Here is a 27,310-nt window from a genome sequence, read left to right as displayed (position 1 = left end):
AGCTTCTCGGACAAAGAACAGGTCTGCGCGGTGAGCCAGCGCAACCACGTTGAGAGCAGAGTGGAAAAGAAAACCCTTGGTTCTGTCGTTCACATGTTTTATAGAGATTGTGAGGTCGTAGCAGAAGGCATTACTGGTGGCTGGCCCTGAGAACAGGAAGCTGACTTGAGGCTAGCTTTTCCAGGAAGTGGTTGTGACCGTCCATGGGCCGCCATTGGCCTGCTGTGTTTGTGAGGAGACCTCAGTGGGGAAGAACGGCTCCTTGGAGAGGCCACCAAACCTGGGAGTTACGGTGCTGTCGAAGTGCGCTCTCCCAGTGGGGGGATTCGTCTGGTGCCTCAGAGAGCAGAGCTCACTACAACGTTCATGCAGAGTGGATTGCCTCACCCTGCCAGGCGCTCAGGAAGCGCCAGTGACTTGCGTTCTTCCGTCCACGTTGAGGGTGGCCATCTTGTTTGACAGAACTCTCCTCATATTTCCCGGCGGAGGGAGCGTTTCCCTGCGCCCACCATGGCACCTGGCCTTCCTGCCCATGTCATGCCACCTGAGGGCCCTGATGAGCCAGCGCCAGTGGGGGGACAGGTCCTCACACCCAGGACCAGCCTCTCTGCCCACGTAACAACCCTTCCTTTCTCAAACCTTCACTGAACTTCAAAGTTTCACTGTGTGTTGAAAAAAAAACTATGGAAACGCCTTAAAATTGTATTTAGAAGACATTGTAATTTTATTCATGTCTACGGATGCAGAAGCATGAGCCTCTTTGTATTTAACAGCAAAAGCCTATCTTGAATAAACAGAGTTGGCGTTTGATTCGATGTGGATAAGTAACCCAGGGAGTGTCGTCAGTTCTTTCTGGGGTAAAGAGGTAACTTGAGGAGCTCCTCTCAGGAGACACTGAAGAAAAACAGGCATAAAGACCTCAGTACAAAAGATGTAGCCATGACGATGTAGTCATTTTAGTACAGTAGTTTGGGAGATCGTTTTGTTGGCCTTCAGTTGCTTACAGGACATTTCTTTCTGAAGCCAGAAGTCTGTGATCTCTTGTAATCGTTGAAGGCAACGATGGCAGAGAAGTTTTGCCAGAAGGACACCTCCTACTGGCTGCTAGTGGCAGTGGAAACACTGTGTTGAGGGCTCAGCGGCCGGGGGCTGGTTTGGGGCACATGCAGGGGGGTACCGGGTGATTTCTTCACCAATCCCCACATAAAGAAACACTTGTCTTAAGAGCATGTTTGTTTACAAGGTTTCCTAGTGCTCAACTCTCGCTTTCCTCCCGGGCAGGAGTTGTACCACCAGTCCTACGACTGTGTCTGTGTCATGTTTGCTTCCATTCCGGATTTCAAGGAATTCTACACAGAATCGGATGTGAACAAGGAGGGCTTGGAATGCCTTCGGCTCCTGAACGAGATCATCGCCGACTTTGATGATGTAGGTACCCGAGAGTTACCCCTGACAGGCCAGAGTGGCCCCCATCCCAAGCTTCGGCATTCTGGTGGCCATCCCATCTGAAGTCAGTCCGATCCTGTGGCGTGTCTTAATGCACGTCTCCTGGTGTAATTATTGGTGGCTGGACAAAGATGAAAGCCTTTTGCTCTGTTATGGTCCTTGACTAATTTTGGAGAAATGATATATTTTATTTGTGAGGTAGTGTGTTCCCTAGGAACCAGTACCAAAACCGGTATCAATAAAATGTCTTTCCAGTTTGCTGGCGGATTTTCTCAAAAGGCTTGAACTCCAAGGAAAATACTTGCTTATCGGTTGATACAAAAACAAATAATGAATGTATTTATCATAGTAGATGACTGGCATGTCTATCTCGGCATACTCCAAGGTCAGATATCAACTTGAACTGTGCAGGGATGATACGCTCTATTACTGAAAAAGCAATATGGATGAGGGATAACATATTTGAGAAGGGACACAGTATATGTTTCGTAATTTGAAATACGTATCATTTTTCAATTTTCAATATTCTGCCTACATAGAGAATAACGTGTTTTGTTTGCTGATAAGAACAAACACACCAGTGGTTTTAAGGATGTTGCTGCTACATCGTTCTTATAAATATCAAGCAAAATATAGCAAAATTGACATCCATGAACAGAGGTTCATTGGGATTCATGGAACTTGGAAATACCGTGACGAAATTATTTACGTAACGTGATGTTTGCAGGCCAAGCTTCTAAATGTCGTGTGTGACCTGTGCATTTCTCTGTTATCACCATTGTCAGCATGAGATTGACTCAAGACTTATGGCGAAGTAATGACAACTAGTGCCTCCCATGGTTATGCCAGGTTCCTGGTGAGAAACAGTGGCCTATTGGCTACAGCTGCCCCTCAGTGAAATAAATGCTCGCCAGTACGGGTGGGTGAATGGTAGGGCTATTTTGGGTTGGATTGGCTCATGGATATGAGGTACAGGCATTTGCTAATCTGCCTTAGACCCTCTGACATGGAATCTTGAAAGAATCCCTTCTGAAAGCAGGAGTGCCAACAAAAGGTCAGGAAGATGTCCCCAGCCTTCAGTTGGTGCCTTTGGCCTCATGAGCAGATAAAGAACCTCCCAGAGTCTCCTTCCCTTCCTCTCTCACCCCTTCGTTCTCTTTCCTATAGCTTCTGCTCTTATTTTTACATTTTCTCCATCCCAACCCAAGTCCTAATGTACTTGGCCGGGGAGGAGGCAGTGGGAGCTGGTAACTGGTACCAGAAACTGGGACAAGAAGTATTAGGGTCAGAGCTGATGGGGAGAGCCATCCTAGATAATTATTCCCTTTACATCTAGAGCTCAGAGGCAAAAGCCAATGCTCGGCACCATAAGTGGTCATAAATCACCCTCACCATGCAGGGAAGACCTCCCTCACTGAATCATACTTTTGTGTTTGGCCTTTTAAACACAGAGATGGGAAATTTATTTGAGACTGTTATCGCTTGCATCATAATTTATCCCGGTTCCTTCCCTAGCAGATTAAAAGGTAATTCATGCTAATTGGAAGCATATCATTATGCTGCAGTTCCTTCCAAGGACAACGCTCTTCATGGAGTGTATAAAGCATTCTTTCTCAGCAAAGCCCGAGGTTGCAATGTGAATAAGCAGCGGTTGGAATCGTTCATATTCCTATTGCCATGAACTAGAACTGGAGAATGTCTTTAGACACTGCACCCAACTGAGTAACTGAACAGTTGTCATTGCTTCACAGCTGCTGTCCAAGCCGAAATTCAGTGGAGTTGAAAAGATCAAGACCATCGGCAGCACGTATATGGCCGCAACCGGTCTGAGCGCCGTGCCCAGCCAGGAGCATACCCAGGTACGGATGTGTCGGCCGCACAGCAGCTCATTGAGCCTTGGTTCCACCCACGGATCATCCCTGGAGCCAGAACGGCCACACACTAACTCATAAAGTGTACTGTGTGTACAACCTAAGCCTCCATGATTAAGATCCTGTGAAAAAAGATGAGAAATCCAGAGGCTTCTGAGGGTCCGGTCACAGAACCCCTTTCTCCGGTCAACAGGGATAGGAAAAAAAAAAAACAAAAACAAAAAAAGATCTGGTCGCTGCTTGATTCCAGATAAATCTACAAGAAAGTAGATTGGAGTGGTTTATTTTAAGATGGCTTATTAAAAGATGGCTCCTGGTCTTTTGATTAAAAACAGTGTGGCCAAGGGGCACCTGGGTAGCGCAGTTGGTCTAGTGTCCAATTCTTGGTTTCAGTTCAGGTCATAATCTCACTGTTAGTGAGTTCAAGCCCCGCATGGGGCTCTGTGCTGATAGCTCAGAGCCTGGAGCCTGCCTGAGACTCTCTCTCTCTCTCTCTCTCTCTCTCTTTCTCTCTCTCTCTTTCTCTCTGTCTCTCTCTGTCCCTCCTCTGCTCTGGCTCTCAAAATAAATAAATATTAAAAAAAATTTTAAATAAGTAAAATAAATAAAAACAATGTGGTCAGGGCACCTGGGTGGCTCAGTCGGTTGAGCATCTGACTTCGGCTCAGGTCATGATCTCACGGTTAATGGGTTCGAGCCCCGCGTCAGGCTCTGTGCTGACAGCTCGGAGCCTGGAGGCTGCTTCAGATTCTGTGCCCCCCTCTCTCTCTCTGCCCCTCCCCCACTCACACTCCGTTTCTGTCTCTTAAAAATTAACATTAAAAAAAATAAGTAAAAAATTGTAAAATGTGACCAAGGGGCACCTGGGTGACTCAGGTGGTCAAGTGTCTGACTTTTGGTTTCTGCTCAGGTCATGATCTCAGAGTTTGTGAGATCAGCCCCACATCAGGCTCTGCGCTGACAGCGTGGAGCCTGCTTGGGATTCCGTCTCCCTGTCTCTCTGCCCCTCCCCCACTTGTGCTCTCCCTCAAAATAAATACACAGTAAAAAAAAAAAAAAGAACCAATGCGGTTAAAAACCAAGCTGACCACTTAGAAATTTGGTTGAAAAGGTGGCTTGGGCAAAATTGAGTTATCTTCAATTAACTGTAGTTTTGAGAAGGTTTTCTCAAAAAAACTGTAGTTTTGAGAAGGTTGTGTTTTGTTTCTGTGTGTATGTATGTGTCTGTGGATGTGTAGATATGCTTGTGTAGACTGTGGGTCAGTAAACAAGACCCCCTCCTTCCTTTTAGGACAGCGGGCTCCCTGACGGCACCGGCACAGATTTGCTGTGAGGCAGGGGTGGGTGCATCTGAGGAACAGAACTTACCAGAGCACAGCTTGCTGTAGGCAGGCCGACTCCCCCCTGAGAAAGGAAGGGCTGCACCCTCTCCCGCGCCTCCCACAGACCTGATGGAGTGAGAGAGGGACAGAGGGACAGCGGCATGCTAAGCAGAGCTCCTGCTCTTTTCCTCAGTATTCATGGGCCGAGACTAGAAGGCGAACCATCTGACTCAAAGTTAACGCTAGTGGTTTTCCAGGGGAATGGGTAACACGTATCCCATTTGCTCTTCTCCTTGGGTTTTTGCTCCCAGGTTATTATTTCGCAACGGGTGGGCATTACCTGAGTAATAAGGAAAAGTAAAATGGCAGCAGAAGAGACTTCAGAAGAATCTTATCTTGGGTTCTGAGCAGTATCCTTCCAAGCCATCTTGGTGCCAAAGGCAAAAGGAAGAACGCGTCGCCCTGTATAAATGGTAGCGTATATTTCTAGTGGTTGGATTTTTACTGACAGAATATTAAAGTGCTGACAAAGCTATTGGGAAATTGGAGTATATAGGTATGGAAATGTATAACACTATTTTAATACCAATTAGTACCTTAATTATACCAACAACAGAACTTATCTTCCTGGCTTTATGGAAGCAAACTTATACCTTTTTAACACCTTTAGTGTCGTGGGAAAAGTTAACCATTAAAAAAAAATAACATGAAATCTTGTATATAGCCCTTTTGCCTCAGCCTCTAAGGCGTTCAGCAAGGCGCTGTCGGAACTTAGCTGTCTCAGTCAGCGAGGGGGCCACCATAACAGAACACCACAGGTTCAGTGGCTCAGAGAGCAGACATTTATTTTCCCACAGTTCTGGAAGCTGGATGTCCCAGATCAAGTTTCTGCAGGATACATCTCTTCCTGCTTGTAGATGGCCCCCTTCATACTGTGCCCTCACATGGTAGGAAGGAAGGAAGGAAGGAAGGAAGGAAGGAAGGAAGGAAGGAAGGAAAGGAAAGGAAAAGGAAGGAAGGAAAGAAGGAAGGAAAAGAGAAAAGGAAAGGAAGGAAAGAAAAAAAGGAAAGGAAAAGCAAGGAAGGAAAGAAGGAAGGAAGAGAGAGAGAAAAGAAAAGGAAAGGAAAGAAAAGAAAGGAAAAGGAAGGAAAGAAGGAAAAAAGGAAGGAAGGAAGAAAAAGAAAGAAAGAAAGAAGAAAAGAGAAAGAAAGAAAGAAAGAAAGAGAAGAAAGAAAGAAAGAAAGAAAGAAAGAAAGAAAGAAAGAAAGGAAGGAAGGAAGAAAGAAAGAAAGAAAAAGTTCTTGGGAGGATTTTAAGACTTCAAGATAGGAATTTGGGTTGGGACACAATTCACACCACATACTTACCTTCATTTAAAATTTTGTTACATTCCTTCTGGATTTTTCTGCATTTTTATTTTTAAAATACTGCATCAGGATGTCATTTATCATGACTCTTGAGCTTTTTGGTGCCTCCTTAAATTCTGTGCCTGAGGGGGGCGCCTCACTCACCTCCTGTCATCTGGGCCCTGATTCTGAGGCCTCTCCAGCTGATCTCCTCTCTCGGAGTCATTTAGGGCACTTGGCCTGATCACGCCCAGTCCAGACCTTAGCTCACCGGTAGCCGCTTTCTGATCCCTTGTGGGGCTCAGCGCGGAGATTCTCAGAGGCGTCGCTGGTGTAGACCCACTCAGCATTCAGCGTGTGGGGTGGGCGCATCCTCCCCCGTCCCGTAAAGCCTGACGCGTCTGCCTGTCTTCCCTGACTCTGCCTCCTCCAGACCCCGGCCCTGCAGCCCACGTCTCTCCTTTCCCTCGGGCACACTCTGTGGACTGATCGCCCGCATCCGCCGCCTTTATCTTTCCCGTTCCCCTCCCCCCCTCCCCCCCCCCCCCCAATAACAACAACAGAAATCCCACTCTTGAAGACCAGGAAGCACTTCCACATTCCAGAGCCCCAGCCGGGTTGTGTACTCCTCCCGCTCGTTCTTGAAGTCCTGCCTGCGGCGTCCGGTAGAGCTGATGGCCCCCTTCGCCTAGAAGTCCCCTTGTCTGTCACCTGCCCGTGGTCCATCCCTTTGGGACACTGTCCGTGCTCTTGCCCTGACAGCTGCTCTCAGTCAGGGGTCTCCATCCATCCCCTCTGCGGATTCAGCCCCTGCCAAAACCGTCACCTGCCACCCTGATCGTGGGGCCAGACCTACCATTCCAGCTTTCCAGGGACAGCCAGTTCTAACCCCCTCATCTTCTTCCCGTCCCCCTCCTCCCAAAACGGGGCCCCAGCCATCCCCTGTGTCTCTGAGGATGGCGCTGGAGAGCCCCGTCTCCACTCGTTCTCCAAGTCGTCCCACGCGTACTGAAGACACCATCCACAGAGGCAAAGCTCCGACTTTCACGGAAGCTTGTCCTGCGCCCTGACCTGAGCAACTGTGCCTCCTCTGACCTCCTGTGTCTAGAGCCCATTTCCCTGCCTCCCACGGGCAGCGTATCACTTTCAGCTTTCTTGCAAAGGTGCGTTTCTTATCCACCATCCAGATCGTAGTGCCCTGTCGTAGGCGGCGTCCCCAAAACCCCCAGCAGGGGGCGGTGTGCATGGCGACTACTCCGGCTCGTTGGTGGAGGACGGAGAGGGCGCCCACCTAACCTCCCAGAACAGTGGGTGGCTCCCTTCCCTGTTTCACACACCTGCCACTCCCGATCCAAACCCTCTCCTTCTTCCCCCTGACGTTTCCAAACACTCGCACAATGCCTCCTGAGTCTACTTTTGACAAGCCTGAGCGATCCCCCCTGCCAACCATCCATGTTACAGATGGAGAAGGAGAAACTGAGGCACAGCAGTGAAGTAACTTGCCCAAGGTCACGGAGAGAACAAGCAGCGACAGACTTGGGCTGCCAACCCTGGGGCAGGGCTCCCCTGCTGGTCCAGAGCTCTGCTGCTGCCTCGTGGGCGCCTTCACCACCCCTCCCGTGCCACGTTCACGTCTGTGCCCGTCACTCACTGCTGCTTCCTGCCTCACTTTAGCCCACCTCTCCTGTTCCCACCTGCCCCATCCCTCCTGCCTTCATCAACCGCACCCACCAGACTGGCCTTCTTAGCCACCCCTGGGCTGCTTCCCAACTTCTTACCGGTCACCCCTGTCGATAAGCTCGAGTGGAAGAGAACGTGAGTCTCAAGTGAGGCCACTCATGACTTAGCGCAGTAGCTAAGCTTTCTGCGCTCCCGTGTCCTTACATAATGGGGAGCGTGCCCATTTCATAAGGCCATTGGGAAGACTGCATTAATATGCAAAATACTCCTTGGCCACAGTAGGTAATAAAAATGCTAAAAGCCATAGTAATACAGTTGTGACTTGTAAACTGTTTTGCATATTGTTACTATCGCTCCCTCCAACAGAACAGCTACGAGGGTTTCGGACATAAATGCAATATGATATGTCGTCATGTCCCTGCAGAGAATGTACTCCATATGAGCTATTTCTATTTCGGGCATTCATTAGATCTTGGTAAGGTCATCCTAGAAATATTTTGAAGTGCAGTGAAAGTCTGCTCCAGGGAAAGCACATTACGTTTGATTGGTGTGGGGGGATAACACTTGATAAATATCAATGTAGATATTTGAAATGAACATGTCTTCTGCCTTTTGTAACCCACCTGTAACCTACCTACTTGTTTTCCTCATTGTAAGCCAAAAAACCTTGCTACGTATTGTTTGGCCAAATATTTAGTTTGGCAACAAGAGACATTCGATTTGCAAAATATATTGGGTTCATCAAGGATTAACGTGCTTTCGTTAAATCCCAAAAGAGGCAGAGTTATCTGGGTAAAAGCCTTTTGAAATCGAGCTCTTACATGTAAGACTAGAAAACCTCCTCATTTTCTACTTGGGGGGCAGGCATAACTTCTCCATTGGGAAAACGGATGCATAGCAGCCTGTCAATACCTGGTCAGAGTAGGGCTGACCGCCTTTGTTTGGATTTTTTAAATGAAACGGTACATTCTGATTTTAAGCTGAAAGGCAACGTGACAAAATGGTCGGTTGCATTATGCATCACAACTGATTGTTTTTAAAAGAAGCAGGCATTTGTCAAGAAACGAAACGTCAGACTGAGAACAGGCTGGCGTGCTAACCCCACTCGTGATTCCGTGAACACGCGCCTGACAAGTAGGCGTCCAGGGACGGAAGTCAGCAGCCGGCACCCCGCCCCCACCTGCCAGGACCTCACCTGCTTGCAGGACACCCAGGTGCAAAGCCTCCTGCTTGTTCCATGCCATGGCCTTTGCAGAGTAAACCCTGACAGCAAATTGTGGTCCCAAGTATGTTTTTCTTGACTTACAGAGTCCTTTTTTTAGAAAAAGGACATTTCACCAAAAAATTATCATTTCCGGCTTCTCCTGAAAACTGGTAGATTATCTACCTGATCTTCATCCCCGATGACAGAGTCCATCAGCTGGAACGTAGAAGCAGCTGCTTCATTTAGACTTGAGCGTGTTCTCAGTTTGCCACACTCCCCACGACTCCCTGTTGCCCCATTCCCTCTGCTGCACTCTAGAGCCTCGCCTCCTCGACCTCCGAGGGGCTCTGTGGTTTATGAAGACCATCCTTCGTGGCCTAGTCAATGACCAGGGTTTCTCTGGCCGTAGCCATTATATAAATGCTTCTGATCTTTTTCAGAGAAACATCACTGACAACTTAAATAGGTTGAAACAAAAACACAAGAATGAAAACTTTGCATTCAGATTCACGCTTGGATTATATTATTGCTGTGATAAACCAAACCACGAGCTCTCATTCACAATCTCAAGTAGATGGATACTCATTGCTGGCACCACTTTGACAGGAAATAATTCGTTGCTCCAGAAAATACAGGGGAGGGAAGAAGCAGAGAAGCAGGAGGAGGCAGGGAGGTTTTATTCTTCACCCTGGAATGAGCACTGGTGCTTTTCAAAATTTTAGAAAGCATTTGTATTCTTAGTCTCTTTTTAGTCTATTTAATTATTTTATTTGTTGTAAGTAAAAACTACTTGATTTTACAATCATTTTAAAATGAATTTAGTATTTTTATTTATTATATGCCAACAAATTCAGCAGCGGACCCAGAGTGGCAGGTTGAGGGTAGTTACTAAGCACTACCCTTGGCTCCATCTGGTTCTTGCCCAGTTCACCCCATAGAGACACCGTTGCGGAGGGCGCCAGCGTGTCTCCTTTATTTGGCTCCCCCCGTCCCCCAGATGAGTTTCCAGGCTCCATACGATCAGCCCATGAGATGCCTACACTCGCGCATCCAGCGTTATTAGCAAAACTGAGTTGCCAACAAAGCAAAGAAAAAACGTTTCCCATCCGCATCCAGCGACTCAGGTTAATGGCTCTGTCTCAGGCTCGGCTGTTCTAGGTTTTACTGAGCTCGTGGGACATCCAGCAGGTGTTTCCTTTCCCCACTGTGGCAAGCGTTCCCCGAAGTTTACAGTCCGGGAAAGGCATGTGTGCAAACGATTCCAATGCCGGGTGACGTGGAGAGTGTCTGGGAAAACCGGAGACGGTCTCGGTCAGCCCAGGCTGCTCTAGCAACCTCCAATAGACTGGGTGACAACATACCTTTACTTCTCACAGCTCCAACGGCTGGTATGTCCAAGACCAAAGCACCAGCAGGTGAGATGTCTGGCGAGGACCCTCTTGCTGGTCTTCCGGTGGCTGTCTTCTCGCTGTGTGTCACCTGGCGGAAGGCATAGAGAGGAAGCCAGCTGTCCCCAGCCCCTCCTAGTGAGGGCGCTAATCCCATTCACAAGGACTCCCCCCACATGACCTAACCCGAGGCCCCACCTCCTAATCCATCACCCTGGGCATTAGGCTTCAACATGGGAATTTCTTGGGGGTGCAAACAGCCATCCACAGCAAGGGGTCTCTGCCAGGTTGACCACGGGAGAATCGGGGAGTCGCTCTGAGACCCTCTGCTGCCGGGCTCCTGGTAGCTAAAGCACACCTTGAGACTAATAACCATAGTTCCCTTTACTGGAGAAAGTAGAAAACAGTTCGGGTCTCTGCTGAAATGAAAAGCGGCACCCGATGCTGTGTATTTCTGTACAAACACCAAAGCTACCGTGATGTGTTGTAAGCAGAGTGAAATCTCTTCCTGCTTTCGTGCTACTAACAGGAAGCTGCAAACCGAAAGAAACTAAACCACTGATCTTCACTCTATCCACCGAGAGTCTCAAAGACACTGGAAATGGCAGACTTTTAGGTCATTGTCAAAGCCGGGCATCCCCGTAGGATGCCCAGTGTGTTCGAAGGGAGAAGGTTCTGAACGAGGGCATGAGACGGTCTCGGACATTTTCCTCCTCGATGCTTTTCACGTCAGGGTGACCTGCTTCTCTAAACCATCATGAAAGAAACTAAATAAATCCTGAGCCCCGAGGATATAGGCTGCATCCATCTAACAAATTCATTTCACCTTACCCACAACCCTGAGAGATAGGTAGTTCTTGTCCCGTTACAGACCAGGAAACTGATGCCCAGAGAAGTTGAGTGACTCAGCCAAGGCCACACAGCTAACGGTTATAGAACCTGGGGCTGGACCTAGTTTTGCCTGATTCCAAAGCACCAACAGTTAATTCGGGAACTTCCTACATTCGGACAAGCGGTGGTCAGGATGTAAACCGCGGTCCTGAGGAAAATAAAGGAAGAGGTGAATGGCAGAAGTGTGCCCATGCGAGGCGGACTTGGGAGCCGAGGGGCCGCGGTGGAGGGGGCGTAGAAGGCCAGGCTCGCCAGCATCTCGGGTTTCCGACTTAGGGATCTGCCGCTGATGATGCCATCGGCAAAGCAGGAGAGTCAAGAAGAAAAGCTGTCTCGTAGGACATGGAATACTAACGTTAGTTTTGGATGCACCGTCCGTGCTCGAAGATACCGAGTACGGTTTCAGCTGTCCACGGGGGTGGCGGGCAGTTCCAGAACCATTCGTGACGACTTCCCGGTGATAGCTCTCCGTCAGCTGAGTATCTCTTAGGCTCATCATCCAACCCACCTGCCACCATTTACCATCAAGGCTATCAAGGAAAACTGCTTACCTGTTTGTTCACACGTTTGTGCATCTTTTGCGTAAATCTACCCCAAGGAAGCTCACGAAACTGAGTGCAGCGCAAAATGTGTTAAAGTGGAAGGAAACACCAAGATGCGAAGATTCGAGGCTGACCCATAAAATGCCAATGGCGCAGTTCCCACCGCGTTCTAGATGCACACGGGGTGGGGGGCAAGTCGACAGGGCTGCTACAACAGGGCCCCGGACTCAGACTCCTGGCGGGGAAGCCTGATTGTGCGGCTCCTACCCGTTAGGAAGCATCCGGGGCCTCCCTTGCCCCATCTGCACGGTGGGGACGAAGACAGAAAGTCCCTCACGGGACTCAGCGTGAGGATTAAATACCTTCAGGCACACTGCTGCTGTGTAGCCTTCGAGAATTCCCAGCAGCTGGCACAAGGTCAGCGTTCCAGTGTCCGCACGGACGATCTTACTGTCACTCCTCCATTAGTATATTTGAAAACCGGGCCACATCAGGTATGGACCCTCATAACCATGACAGTGGGTCTGAGTGACCCGTGTGTTTGGCAACTACCTTTCTCATGGAAAATGGTTTAAAACGTGATGGGGGGGGGGGGTGCTTGCTAGAACATCCCCTAATGTGCATTCTAGTAAAATACTTTCTCTGTAAAGTGAGGTGGGTGGAAAACAGTGAATGTGAGTTGACTGAGTCTAGACGGGTCCACAGATGGCCTAGCAGCCAGGCCATTTTCCATAAATCCTTCTTCGTGCCTCGGGGTTTGGGTTCACACTGGGACGTTGTGAGTCCCAGGGGTGTCCTCTGACAGGTTCCGGACACTTGAGTGTCTCCCCAGGCGCGAGCCGATCTTCAGGCCGTGCCAATCGGCTCCCCGGGGCGACAGCGGACGTTCCCTTCAGAGAAAGGACAGACCTCAGGGGATCTCCCAGGGGCCTCAAGGGGAGAACAGCTCCTGGGCAGCGGTTGTAAACCTTCAGCATGAGGTAGATACCACCACAGCAGGGGCACAGTGAATGTTTGCTGGGTGGACGAAGAGAAGGGAGGAGAGAAGAGAGGTCAAGGAAGGAGGCAAGGTGTACGTTAATTTCAGCCTAAAAAGATTCGGTGTTTACCAAACAGGCACTTGAGTTACAAAACAACCTCAGTAAAGACGCATTTACTTAAGCAGGGCTCCTTGCTGGTGGAATTTCCAAAGCAAACGGCTCGCCAGATGTGTTCCGGGAGCTCAGTGTGTCTACTGCCATGTCCCTGGAAGTCGGTTAAATATTTGGAGACGTCTCACAGAAATCACTTGGGTCGTGGGAGAAAGAGCTGCTTTATACTGTCATCAAATATTTATCAAAAGCTCAGTTATAAAGACTGCTTGAAACGAACTGAGCTCTTCTTGAGACCGAGCATAACTTTTTCCAGGGTTTACTAAGCCCGAACAAGTTACGGACGTTGGATTTAAACCCCACTCCCAGAACTCAATCTCTTCATTCATCACGGAGGTCAAGTAAAACCTCCAGCTTACGCCCACCGCATGAAAACAGATTGGGTAATCATTTATCAGGGGAGGAAGCTGGTTTGTCTTACCATGGTTCAGGAGAAAGCCAACCATTTCCCCCCCTGTGGCAAATCTGTCCCCCTTGCTGGAACAGTCGTGATGTTCGCAGGATTCTGCCTGTTGATTTAAGAGTTCGTGCTTCCAGTTTATTTTTTTAAGTTTATTTTGTTTTAGAGAGAGTGTGTGTGTGTGTGTGTGTGTGTGTGTGTGAAAGACAGAGAGAGAGAGAGAGAGAGAGAGAGAGAGAGAGAGAGAGCAGGGGAGGGGCAGAGACAGAGGGAGATAAGAGAGAATCCCAAGCAGGCTCCACACTGTCAGCGCAGAGCCCGAAGCCAGGCTTGAACCCACGAACCATGAGATCATGACCTGAGCTGAAACAACAGTCAGACGCTTAGCCAACTGAGCCCCCCAGGAGCCCCTGTGCTTCCTGTTTAGGAGCAAGATGTTTCCAACGGACTGGAGGCATGAACTTCCCAATCACACCGTCCCCGTGGGTCACGAGACCAGAAGCATTAGCGAGCTCTGACAGAAGAGCAGAACCGTTGTCAAGCAATGTCTCTGTGGCGCGTCTGGATGGCTCAGTTGTTGAGTGTCCGACTCTTGATTTCAGCTCAAGTCACGGTCCCAGGGCTGTGGGATCGAGCCCCGTGTCGGGCTCTGCACGGAGACTGCTTGAGATTCTCTGTCTCTCTCCCTCTGCCTCTCTTCCCCACTCATTCTCTCTCCCCCTCTCTCTCTCAAATTAAAACAAAAAACTGTAATAAAAAAAAAAAGAAATGACGGCATTTTCACTGACGTTAGCTGGCAGTGTGTTCCATAGGTCCAGTTGTTTAAATTGTGTGGATTTTCTCTCGCAATTTTTAAGTTGAGGATTTGTGGCAACAGTAGCATTTCATTGGTCTTTCTCTGGAATGATAGGATTTCTCCAAAGAGAGGAAGAACGAACGTTCTCAGTGACTCCTCTGCTCGTGTTTATGTTATTTCGTGCAGTGATCTCAGCGGCCAGCTGCTTGCCCCTCGGGGCCATTGGGCAGTGTCTGGGGACATTTTTTCTTGTCAGTCCTGGAAGGGGGCATCTCTCGGAGGAGGCCAGGGGTGCCACTCGGCATCCTGCAGGGCGCAGGATGCGGCCCCAGGACAAAGAATGATCCGACTCAGGTGTCATCCGTGTTTACATCGAGAGACTTGCATGGTGCTACCCTTCCTGACTCCTTCGGGGAATAACCCCATTGTCATTTTCCTTTCTCCTTTGGCCGTTACCTTGGTTTTCTCCATGCCCCTGTCACCTTCAGGGTGCAGGACACATCCCCTGTCTCCACTGTCCTCCTCCCTCATCCCTCCTGAAACCCTCAGAGCTGGTTGCTGGTTTCACCCTCCATGGTGAATGCGCCCCATGGTCACCACGTCCCTCCCCTTTCACCGTCTTGAGAGCTCTCTCTCTCTCTCTCTCTCTCTGAGTTTGCTCTGCTGGGGCCCCCTGCGGGATCAAACACTTGAGCTCCACAAAGGGCCGCCCCTCCTGCTCTTCTCTCAAGTATTTCTAGCATCCTTACTGATTTTGTTTCCTCCCCCAGCCGGCTGAGGCTACTCCCCGTCTTCCCACTTGAATACCCTGTGTCCTCTTCTGAGCCTTCCCCCACTTCAGTGGGTGCGTCAGTGCCCCCCCACCCCGCCCTGCCCCGGGTGTATGTTTCCCAAACGAGCATCAGTCGGCAATGACCTTCCACCAGAGCTCAGCAAGGCTCTCCCTTCCTCCTACGCACTTCCTCTCGGCTACCCGACCGGCGATCTAAATGCAGTCTCTCGATAAACACGTATCAGGTGCCTCTCCTGGGCCAGACACTTTCATATTGTGGAGACGCAGATTAATAGAACATAGTCTGTGCCCTTGGGGAGCTCACAGACGAGTGAGGGAAATAAAAGACCGCACTGATTCTAAACCACAAGCCACAGATGCAGGCCAGCGCTGGGACTGCATCTCACGCCCCTTCTTGGTGTGCCCAGTCGTTAAATATTGGGGCAGCGGGAACCTTTCGGACATGTAAACACATTTTATGAGTTATACGCATATAATAGTAAAGAACCTGTGTTTATAAAATAACCCAAAATAGAAATTTTACAAAGGGGACTTTCAAAAGGAAATACAAATATAATAGGTGTTACAAATTAATAGTAAATATAAATTAGTAACAGAAATAGCAATAGAAATAGCAATAGAAATAGAAATAGAAATTAGTAGTAAATGGGAGTACAGATTCCCACTTACCTTCACTGGGAGCCTTGAACTGGTCTTTTTCTCCAGCTCTATGTGTTTGATAACTATTTCTCAAGGGGCGATAAATCCCCCAGGGACAGTAAAGGCAGGAAATCGTTACCCCCCTGTATCCGCGGGCTCCGGCTGCTGTAACAGCACCACAGCCTGGGCGGCTTAAACAACAGAAACTTCTGGAGACTAGAGGTCAGAGATCAGGTGCAGATGGGGTTGGTGTCTCTTGAGCCTCTGTCCTCGCTTCCTAGACGCCATCTTTCCCCTGCTTCTTCGTGTCGCCTTCTCTGTGTGTCTTAATCCCCTCTTTCTAGAAGGGCACCAAGTCATGCTGGATTCGTCACTAATCCCTCATTGGATCCTAATCTCTTATTTAATGATAGCCATGAGAAGCTGCAAAGCAAATACTGAGGATTCGGAGGTTATGAATTTGGGAGAAGGGGGGAGACACATAACACCCTTCCCCTAAAAGGGAAGATGGAGTGTTTCCAGAACCGAGGTGAGCCGTGTGGCAGGTGTGGAGTAGGGAAGGGGAGGAAAGGACCCCGACCTCTCTGCCCTGCTCTCCCTGACCTTCCCTGGCCCTCCCATTAGCCAGTCCCGCAGGGGTCAGAGGTCACCCTCGGAGCCAGAGGCCAGCGGAGAACGGGGGAGACAGGTATGCGGGGCAAGCAGAGAACCAGGAGCCAGCCCCTCCTCGAAGTGTCTTCTGCCGGCAGTTTCTGGGTTAAGACGACATAGGTCCCATTCCGTGTCTGCCCGCGGCCACAAGAATGAACCGGGACACAGGGTCCCCTTGGGAGGATGGGTAATCCTCACACACGCCTGTCTGCCGGGCATTGCGGCCCTTGACCTCAAGCATTGCTGTCTGCCTGGAGCCCAGGTTTGTGACCCAAGGGACCGTTTCCCTGCCAGTTGACCTCTAACCCCACGTGCATGTGTTTGTTTCCTCTCAGGAGCCCGAGAGACAGTACATGCATATCGGCACCATGGTGGAGTTTGCCTTTGCCCTGGTGGGGAAGCTGGACGCTATCAACAAACACTCCTTCAATGACTTCAAGCTGCGAGTGGGTACGTTGTGTGAAGAGCACCGGCTTCCGGGGGAGGGCACGGCGTAAGGAACAGGCGCACCGGAAGTGTTGTGTGAAGGGATCTGACTTCCGGGGGGGGGGCGGAAGGGCACAGGCGCACCGGGACCGTCGGCCATCTTGCCACGCCGGGCTATAGTCGTGGCCGTTGTGTCTCGAGTGCAGCAGGAGGGCTGAATTTGGGGGAGCAGGGGGTGGACAGGCTCAGGGAAGTTAGGAGCCTCTGAGGCACTTCAGTACAAAGTAGAAAACAAAACCCCCTTTGGTTGGACCCAGGCTGCGAGCACTATGTCTAGCAAGTGGACCGTGAGCTGGATTTCAGTCCCACGGCCTCATCCTGCCAGGGCCCCTCTGCCAGCCACGGCGTGCGTGGCCTCAGACCATCCCGAGGAGCCGTTGACTGCAAACCACGATATTATTTCAGGATCAGCTGCCAGTGAAATTAGCATGAGCTGGAAGATGCATCCAGACTTTGGAGATCCAAAAATGTAAAAAAAAAAAAAAAAGTTTTAAGGCAGCTTAGAGCTGTTGAAATAGGCACACACCCCTAGGCTCACAACCTCCAAACGCCCCAAACGTACGTCCCAGGTTCTGAAATCGCTATAGCTTTTCTGATTGAAGATTCAGCCCTGAAAGAAAAGGCCAGCTTCCTTTAAGATTTAAACTTTTTCGGTCTCAAGAATAAACATTAACAAAATTAAATTTTCTAGTAAGCTCTTCGCTTACTTTAAGCTGGTCCATGAGCATGTTTCGTGCTTACTTGTCTTTCACAAACGTCTGTAAAAATAAAAAGTGTGTTTTACGTGCTCGGCTTAGCACACGGCTGTCTTGCCATATTTGTGGTTATGGCCATTTGTGATTGGTAAGAGCTGCTTTGACCATTTTATGTTCCTCTTGGCAACACATTTTGCTTTTTCTGAAAGCAAGCACACCTAAGAGGAGCTCTTTTAACAAATTCCATTTGAATGGCTTTTCCCTGCTTTTGGATACAGATTTCAACTTTAAAAAAAATCCCGATAAATGGCGAGTGGTTTTCTTCCTTTGCTCTATGTTCTGAATTTTAAAACCCAGAAATATTTTTATATCTCTTATAATGTGGCCTCTTGACTGCTTACATATTCTGTTCATTGTTAGCACCTGGACACGTCTTGCTTTATGCTTTCTCACCTCCGTGCACAATGGGCCTCACCTTATACCCAGGTGAGAAGGGGCAGGCCGGTGGGAGGCTTCCCCCCAGCCTGCTGACCACATCCACCATGCAGGCGTCCCCTAGATCCTCGAGCTTCTTTATTGTTTTGACAGCCTAGAAAGTGAGCTCCTCGACCTTTCAAACTACCCTCAAAAAAAATTTTTTTTTTTATTCCACGTTGGAACGATCTGCTCGATCAGTAAACGTATTCAAAACAAAATACTACCGCTCTTTACCGCAAAGTGAAATAGAGATCAGTGTTTGCTGATCACATGTGTTACTTCCCCAAACATCACAGCTTTCTTGGTCTTGGACCTTAACGGTATTTTCCAGATTAATGCGAGCAATTGAATAGGCCTTCTTCGAGAAGAATTTGAGTGTTTACACTCATGACTGAGTAACTAATAACGTCTATACAGTCACCCCACATGGCAGCTCTTTTAGGTTTCTGAGGAAGCTCAAGGTCTCACGGGCCTCTGGGGCTGCCTTTCCCCACCCCTCGGCCTCTCTCTCAGGGGTCTGCCTGCCCTGCTGCACTTGGGTGTGTGGCGCCATCCAGTGGCAGTTCATGGTAGGAACTTGGAAGAGTAATACTTCAAAAAAAAAAAATTAGATGATATAAATAAGAAATGCTGAATTCACTCTTAACGTCCTCTTCTGCATGTCAAGCTGCAGAATCAGTCGGTCAGCGGGAACCAAAATCTGAGCACATTCCTGCGCTAAGTGGAGATTGACCCCGTGCCAGCAGTCAGCAGCCCAGCCTCTCCCCACTGCCTACCCCGCCAGGCGCTGACCCAGCAGGATTCAGCAGCCTGGAGGAAACCTGATGGCAGAGGGGGCTTGAGGGCACCAGCCAGCAGCCAGCGGCTGGACTAAATTCTTTGGGGTGTCTAAAGTACAGTGTGGGCTTTATTGAGCACTCCGCAAAAGCAAAGCAGAATTTCTTTCTTGCCTCTTGCGTACCTTCAGAGGTTTTGTGGAATGCCGTTTATACCGTTTCCTGCCTACCTCTCCATTGCAAAGAGGAAGTTTTGCCTCGGGTCTCTAACAATCCGTAGTGCACTAAGCAGTACAGCAGTGGGAGAAGGGATCTCAAAAACACCCTCATTAATCAGTACAAGTTGACTCCTGCAGCAAGGCAGGAGTCCTAGATCTAGGAGAGAACACATACCTAGGGCATAATCAACCGAAGTCAATAACTCTGTTTCTATTTCCGTGGCCTTCCTCCGCACCACTCCCGGGATAACTATGGGTCTGTGTGTTTGAACTGAGATCCTGGGGCAAGGACTCATCCTACCTGGTGCATGGGAGTTGGGAGAGAATCCCAGGCCTCTCTGATTAGAGAAGTTGATCAGACTTCTAAGGAGATGGCAGGTGCCGTCTCCGTGTCTCGGGCAGTGTGAAAGCTCACGCTGAGCTCAGGTGTCAGCACGTAATAACCGTGGGGTTATAATTGCAGCTACAGAGAGGACAATCAGAGCAATGGCCTCCTCTGTTAGTGGTGGCCCAGGCTGCCTGATTATCTGGGCAGTCACATGGGCAAGCCAGGGGGCAGCAGGGCTGGAGAGTGGTGCCTCCTGAGTTTCCCCAGCAACCTTTTGATGGCTGTCCCTGGAGAATCACAGTTTGTGAGGAGGTTTATGCCAGAGGCTGGATTGTCCTCACTCTGATGAGTGCAGAGCTGTAAAGAGCCCAGCTCAAGGGGGACAAGAACCCAAGCAAAAGAGACATCCCCCCACTTGTGCGGAGACGGCCTGTGGGTTGCACCTGCTCCCCAGGGACGAGCCTGTCTATCCCAGGACCCATCCAAACGTGACGCTCTTGGGGGCCTCTCCCAGGAATTTCCTCAAATCTGAACTCCGTCAAAATCTCTATATTGCCCATGCTAGGACCTGTTATTGTTCTAAAGTTGACCTGGGTAGACTCCCTCACTAGCACGGTGTGCGTTGAGAGAGCCCTTTGAAGGTGCTTTAGCAATGGAAATCAGAGGCACAAACATGGTCCTCTGGAATTCAGTAAACTTGGCATTGGGACATCATCAAAGGCAACAACCTGAAAGGTGGGAAGAAGCCTCGTGCACGGGAAGCTCATGGCAGCATCCTTACCAGCAGGGCCACAGAGCTGGCTGCCACTGCCATCTGCTGCCTGTCTGATGGCGCCCTCTCCTGCTTTCTTGCCTGAATCCAGAGGTGGTGATAACAGTACCCACCGCACAAGGCTGTTGTGAGCATCCCCAGAGTTTTACAGTGCGCAGCAGGTAGAAAATGCCACACTGGTGTGGGGGCAAGTGGCGGATTCAGCAAGATGTTGGCATGAACCCAGAAGTCCATCGGTGACCAAACTGCCAGTAAATGTGGTATATCCATTCAGTGTAGCTGTTTAAAACAGAAAGATGTATATTTCAAAAATTAACATTAACCGCAAAACTGCTGGAGAACAGTGATCATCTCTTATCTAGGATTATGTAGCAACATAGAAAACTCAGTCGGGTGACCAACTTTGGCTCAGGTCATGATCTCACAGCTCATGAGTTTGAGCCCTGCGGTGAGTTCAAGCCCCAGTTTGGATCCTCTGTCTGCCTCTCTCTCTGCCCCTCTTCCTCCCCTTCTCTCTCTCCCTCTCTCTCTCTCTCTCTCCTCTCTCCCCAAATCAAAGATCTTTAAAAAAAAAAAAAACTTAAGAAAACTATTATAATGTTTTGTTTTTTTTTAATTTTCTTAATGTTTATTTTCTTGAGAGAGGGAGACAGAGCGCAAGCCGGGGAGGGACAGAGAGAGGGAGACACAGAATCTGAAGCATGCTCCAGGCTCTGAGCTGTCAGCACAGAGCCCGACACGGGGCTCGAACCCACAAACCAGGAGATCATGACCTGAGCCAAAGTCGGACGCTCAACCGACTGAACCACCCAGGTGTCCTGATACAATGTTTGGGTTTTTTGAAAGCATAGCCAACTTTATGTTATTATGGAATAAAAACGATATCTGGGTACCTGTGTATGAATCAAGACCAAGAAGAGAAACAAATTATTTTTCTTTGTTTTAGAATTCCGTGAGTTGGGCTAATGTTGGCTGCATAATGATGATTCAGAAATCCTCTTGTACAACTTTTCTGTTGAAGACAGTCGTCGTAACTTGAGTCTTCTTGCCCGGTTCTGATGCATTGCAGGTATTAACCATGGGCCTGTAATAGCCGGTGTGATTGGAGCTCAGAAGCCACAATACGATATCTGGGGCAACACCGTGAATGTGGCCAGCAGGATGGACAGCACCGGCGTGCTGGACAAAATACAGGTAATCTAGTCTGCTCCGTCATCACGGGCCAGGTCTATCCTCTTCGAAGTCATAAATGAGCATCATCATAATGACAATGATGTATTAGAACAAAGAATTTTGGTAGTTATTTCAATGGTGAAAAGAACCTGAAATTGACATAAGTCTTTTTTATTGGGGAAATGGTCATCCGTTTCTGCACTCGCCGTTAACAATACTTGAGAAACGTAATAATGTAAAGGTTATAGCTTTGGAGGAAGTCAACGATGGCCAACGATCAACATGGCAGTCTGACACCTGAGCGAGTCAAGGCTGGCCCCTTCTCTCCTCTTCCATCTCCTGGCACCAGAACCTTGAAGGGAGCCCTGCAAGGGAGAGGGATTGTACAACCAAAACCAGACAGAGCCCCCAGACTTCCCGTCCCAGAGGCTGAGTTGGAAGGAGGCAGAAAGGAGCCGACTGGGGAAAGACGAGGGACGAGATTCAGGGTGATATGAAATGGCAACGCCAAATCGGGCCAGCATGGGACTTGGATATGGAGAATGACGGACGGCACTGGAATCCACGCAGGGGCGGTTGCTCGGGCAGAATGCCACACACCTGGAAGGAGAGACCGACCTCTCCTAATGAGAAGAACGTGTGCACGTGTGTGTCTGTGCAGAGCTTTCTATTTGCCACTCCCTCAAAACGCAGTGATTCCCCATTTCACCCCAGATTCCACGCTTCACTTCTGGAAGATAAATTCCTGCCAAGTGGCAAATTTGTGTGAAAACCACTGGACGCAAATAATAAGCTTTTTTCTCCCCCCACCCCCCTTTATGGAGAATTCCACAAGTCCCTGTTCTGTGTGCCTTTGCTTGACCCCTGTCCTCAGGTAACCTTGCCTCCTACCATTCTGATGGAGATTGAGAGTTCTTTTCTGAAATTCTGCCGAAGACACCAGCTCCAGGGCTATCAAAAGCGGGCTTCTCATTAAACTTCTGCCTACTTGCTTTTCACACTCTTCACCTGCCTCTGCTTCTGTAGCATATCTTTAATCTTTGTATGGAACGGGGCCTATATCTCACCTTCTTCCCACCGGATGACTAGTCAGCAGTTGCCAAAAGTAAGCAACAGAGAACGGGGAGAGGTGGTGGGTGATGTGGGGCGGAGAGGAACGTCTGGGGCTTCCCAATCAGACCCAGACGTTGCCAGGGGAAAAGAGTCAGCTGGCTGTGCTCACGAGAGCCAACCCAGACAAAGCTCTCGCCAGAAACGGGGCTGGAGTGGTCGTCACGGTGTGTGGAGATGGCCTAGATGCCCACCATGAGAGGCGCGGTCTACCACCTTGGCACCTCGCTGACCCGTGCCATGATGGCACCACGGCCTCAAGGGCTTTCTGCCTGCATGTCATTAGTCGTTCCTGATGCCCCAGGGATGTTCCAGCGATCCTGTACAGCGTGGGGTCTTGTGTCTGGTGTGGGGAGAGGGTGCTCCTATCAAGGACACACGTTCCCAACCTGCAGGCCAACCTAGCCCCCCCCCCCCCACCCCTTCCCACACCTGGAACATTCAGAAGACATGTTTCACGACTCTCCAAGTGGTTTTCAAGCATTTGGGATACGTATCAAAACCCATTTAAGACAGGCTGTTCAGAGAGAGTGCTCCCTCCTGGAGGTCGTAATCCCCTGCAGGTCAGTGTTTGAAAGCTAGAGCTCCCGTGTCTCCGTCTCCAGGAGGATTTTGGGCCTCATAAAACTCCAGGTGATTTAGTGCTGAGCAGCGCACCCTGGAGGGTCTCTGTGCACCCGGAGCCTGGAGGAGAAGCCCCTCCGCGTGTGTTCACTCAGCTCAGCCGCCGGGAGGCTTGTGTCCAGCAGGTTCCTTCTCCTGAGGCCACAGTTCACTCGGTCTCCGGTAGCTTCGCATTTCCACTTACGTGCAAGGAAAGTAGTGAGACGCCAGGAAGAATCAGAAACGATGCTGAGATCGTTAAAAGCTTCTCCCGGGCCTGAGGAACAGGTCCTTTTGATTAAAGAACATCCATGCCCACCACGCTTTCCAGCCTGGAAGCTCACAGAACACTGGAGAAAGCCCGCGTGTCACCCAGCCAGGCCGCCCCCGGGCTTGGAGGCATACTGGCCGCTGTTCATCGGGGAGACAGCTCCCTCCTCCTTGCTTCACGGTAATTGTGTGGTCGGTGTTCCAGATTCCAAGGGATAGCTCACAAATGCCCGTGGTGATACTTCACACCAGTAAACACCTTGACTGCAGAATTAACCCCCGAGGCTCCAACAGATGTGTTTGTTTTCTGTGGCAGGTCGGAAATCAGACACCTCTGGAATTCTCTAATTCTGATTATGCCTGAGAACTCTCATCATGAGACCCTGTCTGTAATCTGAGTTCCCGGCTCTGTCCGTATTCCTTCGGTTCTTCCCCAGGATCCAGAGTCCTTCCTGTGCCCCTGGCTTCACCTCCCAGCTACACTTGTCCTTCCCCAGGACTTGGGCTCAAGCTAGCAAAGGACAGGACATGAACATATGGCACCTGTGACCCTCTTTTCTTGCTCTGGTCACAAGGGTCCCAAGGACCCACACATTGGCCCCTGTGCTAGGGGCTGGCCATGGAGTCAAAGTACAGGGAGACAGGGTGGTTTTTCCAGCTCTTTCCAACAGCCTACCCTTGAGATCTTTATATGGCACCCTTCACCCTTGCTTCTGGGGGCCTCTGGATATCTCCCTGGATTCTCATAAGCACAGCCCTCCTATTTCTGCCTCACACCTCTCTCAGCCACCAGGCTCAAGGAGGCTGGCTCACTGCTGCGGCCATTGCCCCCACCACTGCATGGTCCCCCGACGGCACCCACCCCAAAAGCAAAATCGTGTGATACCATTGCTGTGCTGTTCACAAGCCTGCACAGCATGTGGGTGCCACCCACACGGCCAAGGTGGTCGGGTCCCACGGGTGCCATGTTCATCCTCTGATGCAAGGGGAGGAAATCCCTCCTCCTCCCCCTCCTCCCCCTCCTCCTCCTCTGCTTTCTCCCCTGCTTTCAGAGCAGCATTACCAGGGGTTTCTGGAAAAAAACAGCTCCTCCCTCTCTGCTCAAAAGCCAGATACCTCCTGGGAGGCCTGGCTGGGGACTGTGTTCCTGACACGGGGGTCTGCCCTCACTTCTGAAGCTGAGGCCTCTATATTGGTAGCCTCTGCTTGAGAAAGCGTCTTCAGCAGGAGGCTTCGTCAACACTCAAGCAGACAAATGCCACACAGACCTGAGCTGTCATCCCCAGACACGGCCCCCGAGGAGAGCACGGTGCACGCTCAGGCTGAGATGGGGCAGGACTCGGTACAACCCTTCTCCCCTAAGAGAGAGGGGCCGTCCTACCCGGGAAATTCCTCTGCCATCAGACACAGCGGGACCCGAGGCGATTCGGCAGTGGGGGTCCTGGCCTCGCGGGGCAGCGGCGGGAATCAGGTCGACAGGCTGCAAGAGAGGGGCCCGGCCCTGGTCACCTTGTGTGTCAGCTCGGTGAAGGGAGGAAGCTTGAGAAGACCTGACTCAGCGTGTCATGCCCGTGCCAAGGCTGGTGCAGACCCCTAGTGTCCTTTTAGTTTTGTTCTCGAGCATTCGCCGAAGCAGGGGGCCATTTCCGGGAGCTGACGGTGCTTCTCAAGGTGTCTTCTCCCATCTGAATTAAAATCCATTATTCACATTCATGATTTTGTGAAATGACATTCATGACAGTTTGTAACATCCCACTACAGTATATTTTGATTTACTTTCCCTCTTCCGGGTCTCTCTCTCTCTCTCTCTCTTTTAGTTTATTTATTTTGAGAGAGAGAGAGAGCAGGAGGGAGCAGGGTAGGGACAAAGAGAGAGGGAGAGAGAGAATCCTAAGCAGGTCCTCACTGTCAGCACAGAACCTGACACGGGGCTCAATCCCACGAGCCGTGAGATCATGACCTGAGCCAATATCAAGAGTTGGATGCTTAGCCGACTGAGCCACCCAGGTGCCCCTTTCCAAGTCTCTTATATGTGAATATGTAACCTTCACGTAGCTGAAGTCATAGCGTGGGTCTGGGCTTCAATTTTTCCTTTGGGGGTGAACAGATCCTGCCTTGTTTCCTGGTCTGGGCCACGATAGGGATCATGACAGCATCCTGGTTTACACCGCCCTGAAGATCACTTGACTTTTTAGGTGGTTTAGAGTCTGTCACCGTTGCAGCATGAAATTATGTGTTGTCCCTAAAAGGCTTTTCTTCTCCTGCGTGATTCTGTCTTCTTCTAATTTCTTAGGAGTGGAATGAAAGGGCCAGAGAACGTGAATGTCTTTTGGCTCCTGATCTTTGCGGTCAAACGACCTTCCGGAGGCTGTGTTTCGTAGACACTGACCGCTCCTTCGTCTGTCCATGTGCTTCTAGGTCACTGAGGAGACAAGCCTCATCCTCCAGACCCTGGGGTACACGTGCACATGTCGAGGAATAATCAACGTGAAAGGCAAGGGGGAGCTGAAGACGTACTTTGTAAACACAGAAATGTCAAGGTCCCTTTCCCAGAGCAACGTGGCATCCTGAGGGGGTTGCCTCCACTTCGGCAAGAAGACTGTACTTCCGGGAAGGTACAATGCACTTTCTGACTGCGAGCTTTGTCTCTCGTTTTTGGTGTGCGTGCTCTGTTGTGTCCTATGGAGCCTTTTCAGACTCGTTCCTCTGACCTGGTGGCATACCATTTGGTGTCTGACGTGTCCCAAGATCGCTCTGCCACTTGCACTGTGCTTACTCCTAAGCAGAAGGAAAAGGAGTGTGTGTTATGGGAGAAATGCGCTCAGAGAACTCACAAAGATGACAGAGGTGAAATAAACAAAAATTCTTAAGGCAATAAAACTAGGGGGTGTATATTATCTTCCAGTGCATGTTTTTTTTTTTTCCTGGAAAATATGGTAGCTGGCCAACCGCATCCGCTAGTCCGATATTACTCAGTATTTGTGAATAATTGATTCCGTCGCCCCACATGGAAGTTGACTGTGTTCACCCAGTGTATCTCATCGCCGGCGGCCATCCACAGGACCCACGGTCCTGTCGCCTTGCTCTGTCGTGTCTCGGGCCAGAGGCGTGCAGCCACCCATCACCAGAATTAGTTCTCATAACCTAGGACCAGTTTTGTACCAAACGCGTCCGACGTTTTGATGCCATTGTCTTTTGTAAGGTTGATTCATTAAAAGTTTTACGTACTTTGGTTTATAGTCTGTATCTTTTCCCCCCTTTTCTTCCTTCTCCTGCGGTTTGCTCCACAGCCGAGGTTGGCTTTCCATCGTCCTGACTGACGGTTGTTTCAGAAAGCGCGCCCCAGGAGCAGCGATTGGGAGATCCTTGGGTAATTCAGATCAGGACAAGGCTTGTGAGGTAGACACTTGCTTCTGCCACTCTCTGGAAATGCTCCGAGCGCCCTGTGGCATCTCTAGAGGATATTTTCTGGGGAAAATGTTGTGTGTTTATTTTTTAAGGTTATTATTTATTTATTTATTTGGAGAAAGAGAGAGAGAGAACGCAGGCAAGGGAGGGGCAGAGAGAGAGGGAGAGAGAGAATCCCAAGCAGGTTCAGCGCTGTGAGCACAGAGCCTGATGTGGGGCTCGAACTCACCAGCCGTGAGATCACGACCTGAGTTGAAATCAAGAGTCGTGCCCTTACCCGCACACGCCAGCCTGGTGGGGCACCCTTGGCTTCTGTTCATAGCTCAAGGCAGGCGTGTGTGACAACCGGGGGACCCCAATCTACCAGGAGCACCTTGTTCTTGGCAACTCAGACCCGAAGCACCGGGCCCTCGTTGGATTCCTCACTGACCGTTTTCTGGCCGTGAGACTTTGACCACGTCGCTTAATTTCTCTTAGGGGTGTTTCCTCATGGGTAGCTTAGGGGATCAGGTGTGACTGAGAGAGCTAATGACCATGCGAGAGCCTGGCAGGTCCCCAGGGCTTTCTCTTGCCGGTGCTATCCTGCCAGGACTCAGTGCAGGACTCACGTAAAAGCACTTCTCGAAACTCCTAACTGGCCTTCCTCGCCGAAGTGGGAATATAGCATGATGTGTTCCACGGTCTGCCGCAGTCAGGCAGTGTTGGAGATCTCCAGAAAGGTGACTGGAAGAGGAAACGTAGTATAGGGATGTCTGTTTTCGCTGTCATGGAAACGTGGCCTAGGAGGCCTGGGGTCTCACTGACTTCAGACCAGCCTCCTGTGTCATTTGTAATAATGGTCATCAGCTGCACCTTGTGGGCCCCTCCTTAGAG

The 27,310-nt window shown here is 50.0% G+C and overlaps 1 protein-coding gene and 1 long non-coding RNA gene across 4 annotated transcripts in view; one reads left to right on the top strand and one right to left on the bottom strand.

The window, feature by feature from the left end:
• ADCY2 (adenylate cyclase 2) overlaps positions 1 to 26,261 on the top strand; it is a 409,723-nt gene extending 383,462 nt beyond the window's left edge. For 2 of the 3 annotated variants that reach the window (XM_027074055.2, XM_027074048.2), the window contains 5 exons: positions 1,282 to 1,428; positions 3,198 to 3,305; positions 16,457 to 16,571; positions 20,943 to 21,067; positions 25,448 to 26,261. In XM_027074055.2, the coding sequence (XP_026929856.1) occupies positions 1,282 to 1,428; positions 3,198 to 3,305; positions 16,457 to 16,571; positions 20,943 to 21,067; positions 25,448 to 25,600 (648 nt within the window). In that variant the 3' untranslated portion in view covers positions 25,601 to 26,261. Of the gene's footprint in view, positions 1 to 1,281; positions 1,429 to 3,197; positions 3,306 to 16,456; positions 16,572 to 20,942; positions 21,068 to 25,447 lie in introns of those variants that run through there. The other variant, XR_008290071.1, reaches the window with a different exon arrangement.
• LOC113603688 (uncharacterized) lies at positions 9,676 to 13,432 on the bottom strand. The gene is made up of 2 exons (XR_003425378.2): positions 10,457 to 13,432; positions 9,676 to 10,349 (listed from the first exon to the last, which is right to left on the bottom strand). It is a non-coding gene; the product is annotated as an uncharacterized LOC113603688 (long non-coding RNA).
• Positions 26,262 to 27,310: the final 1,049 nt, after the last annotated feature.

Source organism: Acinonyx jubatus, chromosome A1, assembly GCF_027475565.1.
Source record: "Acinonyx jubatus isolate Ajub_Pintada_27869175 chromosome A1, VMU_Ajub_asm_v1.0, whole genome shotgun sequence".
NCBI classification, from domain to species: domain Eukaryota; kingdom Metazoa; phylum Chordata; class Mammalia; order Carnivora; family Felidae; genus Acinonyx; species Acinonyx jubatus.
This window is presented reverse-complemented; position numbering and strand designations above follow the sequence as displayed.